The sequence below is a fragment of the Ceratotherium simum genome, chromosome 1, assembly GCF_057802395.1.
Source record: "Ceratotherium simum simum isolate JZ-2026a chromosome 1, ASM5780239v1, whole genome shotgun sequence".
NCBI lineage: Eukaryota > Metazoa > Chordata > Mammalia > Perissodactyla > Rhinocerotidae > Ceratotherium > Ceratotherium simum.
In genome coordinates, this window is record NC_141900.1 from 45,237,561 (window position 1) to 45,245,476 (window position 7,916).

General features: G+C 38.4%; 1 protein-coding gene across 1 annotated transcript; it reads right to left on the reverse strand.

Moving 5' to 3' along the window:
* Positions 1–377: 377 nt before the first annotated feature.
* On the reverse strand, positions 378–7,103 carry COXFA4 (cytochrome c oxidase associated subunit FA4). The gene is made up of 4 exons (XM_004431391.3): positions 6,940–7,103; positions 5,734–5,822; positions 4,958–5,018; positions 378–594 (listed from the first exon to the last, which is right to left on the reverse strand). Exons 1-4 carry the CDS (start codon positions 6,979–6,981, stop codon positions 538–540), a joined length of 249 nt encoding a protein of 82 aa, XP_004431448.1. The 5' UTR covers positions 6,982–7,103; the 3' UTR covers positions 378–537.
* Positions 7,104–7,916: the final 813 nt, after the last annotated feature.

Consider the following 7,916-nt stretch of genomic DNA (forward strand, 5'->3'; position numbering starts at 1 on the left):
CCACAGCAACTGATAACCTTGAAAATCTTCAGCAAAGAGGATGTCACAGAAAAACCCATTGTTAACAACTGCACATACTGTGACATCAGCCAGTAACAGAAATCCAGGTTTCCATTTTGCCAAAGCCAAAGAGGCCTGAATATTCTTCCTGATTTACCTTTGTGGAATTTCCAGTTCTAGTTGTTAAACATGTTCCAGTGAAGTTACCAATGGCCTATACACAAAATGAAAGTGTTTTATTAAGTAGCATATAGTCTTATTTTAAATTTACACAAATACATAGAAATTCAAGAAATTCCTTAAATTCTAATAGTTTATTTCCTATACCCTAGTTATAAAGTTCAGAGCAGATTTTCAGCATTAAGTAGTGACACATATCAAGTTTCAGATATTTATTAATCAGTGTAAACCCCAATACAATATATCAACATGATTTCGTGCATTTAGAGGGGAAATATTTCCTGGTTAAGTGGAAAATTGTGCGGATGGCTTCTGGAAGACCTTCATTCTCAGCAACTTTATAGTGAAACATTTCACTTAGAATTCTGGACCTTCTTTCTTCAGTTTGCTGTAATCCACATTCACTGAGAAGAACTTGGAAAAGAAAAAAGATATTTGAAATAATCTATCAAATACACAGAGATGGTACAGAAGTTTTAGAATTATTTTTATTCAGCTTTCTGTAGTAACTACTACAGACATGAATTTTTTATTAAGAATATTTAACAATATGGAAGTCATGCAAAGAAAAGACACTAAAATCTCAGTCCTTTAATAATGGTTTTGGTAAAGTAAAAATATTCAATCTACCTCAGAATAGTATTAGTATAATCTGTTAGAACCTATTAAAATTCCTTCTATTTCAAAGTGAATAATTAAGAATTCCTTCTGATATATATGTCCAGTTCTTATGTTTTTACTTCCACCTGTACTCAAGCGAATATCCAACAGAACAGAGGAACACCAAGAATTATCATCCCTACTTGGTTAGCAAAGCACTATAATTTAGATAGAAGAGATTTATAGCAACCAAGATAGGCTACTATATAAAGTAATGCTTTGTTGTGTGGTTTACATAACTTTTTAGACACAAACTGGCTTGCCTTGATGGCTTTTCTATCTTCTGTATCTCTCACTTAGAAGTTTCTTTAATTTCCTAACCTATATTGCATCAACATCAAACTACACCTAACCACCTCTACTACAAAACTTTTTAAATAGTACCGTCTTTTTGCTTTTAAATAATACTGTACATTTGAAAAATTTGAAATTTCCTTATATTCAATTAAACTTAATTATAGAAATAAATCTTACTATGATTGCTTAAAAAAATGCCTCTCTCAACTTTTTTTTTAATAATTTGTATTTGAAACTGCTCCAGTTCCTACTGAGGAAACATTAGGATTTGTACATAAGCCCAAATAAGGCTATAACCTTAGGTTTACTCATTCTTGTGCCAAACACTGAAGAAGTTGTGCTATAATTACTTGAAGCGTACACTATTTAACTCCAAAAGAACCAAAACTGCAGAATCATCAACATTTTCTTCAGAGTTTTTAAGGAAGAAGCTCAAAAATCTGTATCCATTATTTCTTCAAATACTTTTTTTTAATTTCTCCAAACATACCCTAACTTCTTTATCTCTAACTGAAAAATTCTTGTTTTACTTGACTTTTAAAAAACAAAAATTCCCTGGTTGTAAAGCTTATCCTTGAGGTACATATAGACTTTTATAGACAGAGAAGTATGAATAAGCCATAAAGTAGTATTCTTTGTTCTGACAGTGTTCTCTTATGAAGCAACTGAACCTAGACAATGAAACTTAAAAAAAGAAACTAACTGTGCTATCTCTAACATGTTAACAAAATATGGAGGGAATATTTATAAAAGGAACTGCAGGTTATACATTAAGAAGAAAATAAACATTTGTTGGGCTCTTCTAATAGATGCCAGGCACTGTGACCAGAAAGCTTTATGTTTATCTTATTTAATTATCACAATTAACTAATTTTTACTCAGCAAGATACTCAGTAAAATCATTCTTACTCTTAATTACTCATTCTTATTTTATAAAAGAGGCAAGTGAAGATCAAATTATATGATTTGCCAAACAATGAATAAGAAGCAGCAGGATCAAGCCCCTCACCCATGCAGAGTGGAAAGGTCACAGTTATCTTTGCCTATTTTCTCAACTAAGCAGGCTTCTGATGTATTTGCTTCCACTTGGTTCCACATGCCAGTATCAAAATTCTCTGTTGAAGTAATTTTCACATCTGCTTTATTTTTCAGCTTCCATGTCCCCATTGTTTTTCTCAATTTAATGGTGGCTACCTTGACTGTCTCCGGAACAACAGCTAGGAAGGTGCAACATATTCTCATCTTGGCTTTGGGGCATTTTATTCAGTGGAGAAGCGGTGCTGGGCCTTTGATGCTTAAATCCTATTTTAGTCCCCTCTCTTGTTTGTATTAGTTAGCTTTTGCTAGATTGTAAAGTGGCAACAAATAACCCCTAAATCTTAGTGGCTTACAAAAACAAAGGTTTATTTTTCACTCACATTATACGCCATTTTATAAGCTGACTGTTCCATGTTTATTCATTCCAACCCTGGGCTGAATGAGTAACCCTTAATGTCAACTTTGGTCTCACAACAGATGGAAAAGAACAATAGGGAAATCACACACTGGTTCAGAAGTGGCAGATATCACTTCCCCTCACCTATGATTTGCCAGAGCAAGTCACACAGCCAAGCCTGATGTCAATGGGCCACCAGAAAAACAAATTCTCTTAGGTGAGGCACAGTGAATGACAGAATAATCTAGCCTACCTCACTATGTGGGTTTAGAAGCAGTAGTAGTAGGCTTCAGCTCACGGTTTCTGGACCTGGTTCCCTTTTATTTTTCCTTGCAAATCACCCAATTCCTCTATAAGCTCATCTCTTGGCAAATACAGCTAATAATAAATAACATCCTGTTTTCCAAAATCTTGTTCTATAACAAGTTCTTTAGACACATGGTCTACCTTCCAAGTTATAGCAGGTGACTTTATCAAATATTTTGCCATTATATAATACAATTCATCTTTCCAGTCTCTAATATCAGTGTCATAGCTACTCAGAGCTCAATCTATGCCACACACACTAGATTTTTGTTATAGCAACATTCTGTTGTTTCCAATTCACATGGCCTCGTACTGGCATATGTTATATTCCAGGGCATTGGTAACTGGCTTCATTATCAGAATTACCTGCAGAGCTTTTCTGAACTGCGTATACCCAGAAACTCCAATATGCTCTTTGGTGGAAGGACCATGGGCTGGGTTTTTTTTTTTTTTCCTCAGTTTATTGGATATGGAATCATTTTCTCTAGAATAGACTTAATTTAAACAAAATTAGAGAAAAATAAATCGGGGTGCTTGCTTATCATTTTTGGGAGCAAAATGTAACACATAGATTAGATGGCTCGTTTCAGCTTTGCTGGTGCATTTTTGTTTCTTGTAGGGAGATCTGTTTAGAGATTTGGAAGTCAAATTATAATCAGAAGGACGAATAGAAAGCTTGGAATCGGCAAAAGGTGATAATTATCTTAAAAGTTGCTGTTATCAGTAATGATAGCATTCATCTCCATCATGGATGTCTATCTGCTAAGGGGTTCTGGACACTCAGCAGCAAGGACACCTCTTCTTGAGAGTGCTTAAGCAAACTGCTATTTCCTTCTTTTGATGAAGCAGCCTGGTATAGTGGAAATTGCATGGGTGAGTTATACACTTGGGTAAATTGTATAGTATGTGAATTATACCTTAATGAAGTTGCCCTGGTTTGTTTTTGTTTTTATTTTATTTTTTTGACATTGCTACAGTTTGTCTCTGTATGCAAAACTTTTACACATAAGGAAGCTAATGTTTGGGGAATCAACAAATGGCCTCAGATTTGTGACAACATGGATGGTCCTTGAGGGCATTATGCTAACTGAGATAAGTCAGACAGAAAGACAAACACTATGTGATATCACTTACATGTGAAATCTAAAAAAGCTGAATTTGTAAAACAGAAAGTAGAATGGTGGTCACCAGGGTCTGGGGGTGGGGGAATGGGGGAGATGTCCTTTAAGAGTACAAACTTACAACCAGTAAATAAATAAGTTCTGGAGATCTAATGTAAAACATAGTGATTATAGTTAACAATACTGTATTATAAACTTCAGAGCTGCTAAGAGACTAGATAACTGTTCTCAACACAAAAAATAATAATTATGTGATGCGACAAAGGTGTTAGCTAACACTAGTGTAGTAATCATATTGCAATGTATCAAACCAAACCTCAAACACATACAATGTTATGTCAATTATATCTCAATAAAATAAATGGTCTCAGTCCATGAAATCATTCTTTGGAAGAGTACTTCCACAAACCACTCTTCAGAAAAGATGTTATAAAGTTTACCTGGAAGGTTCATGGTAAAATTAAAAGTTTCAACTGACTTTCACTTCTTCCTACTAATTGTCACCTGAAATATTTCAACCAGTCAACCCAACCATCCACTAAATTAGTGCCACTGAAAGTGCGGTCCACGGACCAGCAGCATCAGCATCATCTGAAACCTTATTAGAAATGCAAATTCTCAGTCTCCACAACAGATCAACTGAGTCAGAATTTCTAGGGGCAGAGCTGAAGATTCTGTGTTTTAACCACCTCTCCAGATGACGCCTATGTACACTGAAGTTTTAGAATCTTAATTATCTTAATTTCATATCCAGAGTCTAATATCTCTGAATAAAATCCTTAGAAAAAATATTCATTAGAAAACTATCTCATTTTAATTTGACAGAACAATCTAGCAGCTCCTCAAAAGTCATTATAATGGAATTTTCCTTGTACATCCAATTTCAAAAAACATTACTCCATGACAAAACTTACTAAAAGACACTTCCCAACAATTCTGAAACCATTCTGCAGCTTACCTTGTATTGATCATTGGGACCCAGTTTGTTCCAGGGTTCCGGGTTATTCTTCCTGTCCCAACTAAAAGGAATAAGACATTGTACTTGTTATAGTAACAAAATACTATTTAAAATAGTTTTATACTTCTTAAGAAGCTAATATTTTGAACAGATCAATCTCCTTTTCTATTAGGTGAAGTATGGTGTTGTTTTCATTATGGAGCTGAAACAAAAACAGGATCTATAATAAGCAATCCCATGTAATCAATTAGCAAAGAGGTAGAACACACAGCCTCTTGGGGCAGCTGTCCTTATCCCTATCCCTGTCACAGGAAACCTTACACTTGGCTTTTACCAAAGCTTTCTATTTCATCAATGAAGTGATATATAAAAAAGTGCATAGACTAACAACAAACTAATCTTTTCGTTGCCTGTTTTCCAACTTCAAAAAGAAACATTCCCTATTGTGGAAAAGCAAGCAAAAAAAAATTTATACTTACCAGCAACCTTGATTAAGTATTTTATAAAAATAGTTATTATCTCAACCCTCACAATGTTACAAGATAGGTATTAGCAGTTCTACTGTACCAATGAGAAAATGAGACTCAGAGAAATTTAGATGATCTCATGAACCACGAAAAATAAATGACAACAGCAGAACTAGGATCTGAACTTACTGCATGACTACAAAACTCAGGTTCTTTCTACTAGTACTTGATGTTGCCTCCCTAGAAAGACTGTGGCTCCTAAACCAGCTTAATAAATCATCCAAGCTCTAAACATTTTTATGTACTTGCCTGACATCTGGATTGAACATCGCCAAGCGCAAGACATACAGCGCTGCTCCAGTTCCTCCGGCTCCAATAAATATGAAGAGGGGGATCAACTAGAAGCAAACACAAAATAGACAAGAATTAATCACCATCTTCAAATACCTAGATGCAGATAACAGAAAAGCTACAGTAGTTTCTACACACTGATTCCCAAGTCTCAAATTGCTATTTTTTTATCTTGCCTAAAAATCTGAATAAAGGTGGCCCCTACATTGAGGTAAGACTTCTTTCAACTGTGTTCAAAAGAAAGAAATGGAATTTCCAAAGGATGTGAAGATGATTCTGGTTTAATGTGGAAAAAATTATCTTCAAATTTTAAAATTTCCAAGAAAATATATCAAGTGTTCTTCACTTCTCTAATATTTATACATCAGTAACATTAAATTTCCCAGCTTCCTTTATCTCGAGGCTTGAAAAACAAGCGTTCGGCAAATTGTTTAAACTTGTCTCGATATAGATGTTATGAAAAACAAATGCTGTGAAATGAAGAGTCTGAACGAGCAAACAGAAACACTCCTATTACAAATATCGGTTTTAGGCATAATCTCTGAAAACGTACCCGCTACCAATGCTTAATGCGTTGTTAGGCAACTGAGTTTAAGATCAAGACGCAAGATTGCGTAATGGAGTTTTAAGACCACAACACGTTGATGTGCTAGGGGAAAACGAAAGATACAAAAGAACTTAACTGCGTTTAAACTCTGCGCCACCAAACTCCCCAAAAATGTCAAGAGGATGCCAAGATCACAGACCCTCATTGCCACAAGGCCTGGTGGTGCAATGCGGTGAGTACAAGATCCTTAACAGACAGCACAACAGATAGAAAACCCGACTGTTGCTGGCCTCTAACCCACGCACCGCACAACTGTCCCTCTTGGTCCCATCAACCTGCAAGAGGGCGCGGCCCCCAGATCGATCCAACGTTTACTAGTTTATTTTCCTCAAAGGAATCCCTCACCTTCCGCCCGCCAGCCCAAACCCCGCAATGCATGGCGTGGAAGGTCAGAGCTCGAGAGCCTGGGACAACCAGAAGAGCACGCAGTGATGCAAGCTCCAACCCCGAGGAACGGTAAGTGGCTGTGAAGGAGCAAGCTCCCAGGGGGCTGAGGCAGCCTTCACCTGACATAGGATGGACAGGTGAGGACACCGGGAAAGCGGTCACGAACTTACGCTCGGATGTTTCTTGGCCTGAGTGAAGATCTGGCGGAACATGATTGCGGCAGAGGCCTCGGCTCCGGAGGCGAAGCAAAACAAACCTTCACACCCAGAGACTCAGTAGTCTCCACACCTAGGATGAGCGGACGTTCAAAGTCACCCAGGACCTCCTACTTGAAGGACCCCTGGCTCGCCGGGCAGCTTGCGGCAGGAGGGCCCGGATGCGGCTGTCCTTAATAGTGCCTGCTTTGATCCAGTGCCTGACGCGACTGGTGTAACCTGGTGAAACCTTCAGCGTTCCACTCCAAAGCGAAACATTCTCATTCCTGTGCTATGTATATTTCTGACGGGTAATTTTTTGCGTCGAAACCAGAACACTTCGATTGACTAGACAGGCACTTTCTTGGGAAGCCACGCATTGAGAAATTGGGCAGGCGGGCGGACGGACGGGTCGGACGTTCCGCAAGCGGAGTCCTCTTGCTGGAGGCCTGCGAGCCGGGGCCGCGCGTCGAGGCGCTGGGGGCGCGCGTGCCGGGCGCGCGCCGGCTGGGCCTGACTGCCGCTGAGGGAGCGGCGCGGCGCCTGTAGCTGCCGAGCGCCGGGCGCCTGCAGGGCGGGTCGGGTCTCTCGCCGCTAAGGTCAGCGACTGCGGTTTAAGAAGATGCAGCTGCTTCCTGTCTGAGACTGTCGCTTACGGGCAGAAGTTAAAAACTAGTAAATGACTTAAAGATGGCAATAGTCCTGTCAATGTGATCCTTAAACCCTCAGGTCCTGGCCCTCGATTGAATTGAGAGCCACAAAGACCTTTGTGACAGAAGAGAGATCTAGACTAGAAGAATATATTTAGGAGTCAATTTACTGATGGGAAATGAAGCCATATGACTGAATGTGCTGGTTTAGGGAGAGAAGGTAGAGTGACAAGAGACATAAGGGACATGAATTCATAAGTAATTCTAACATGCAATGCTTGGGAGAGTAAATATGGCCAGCAA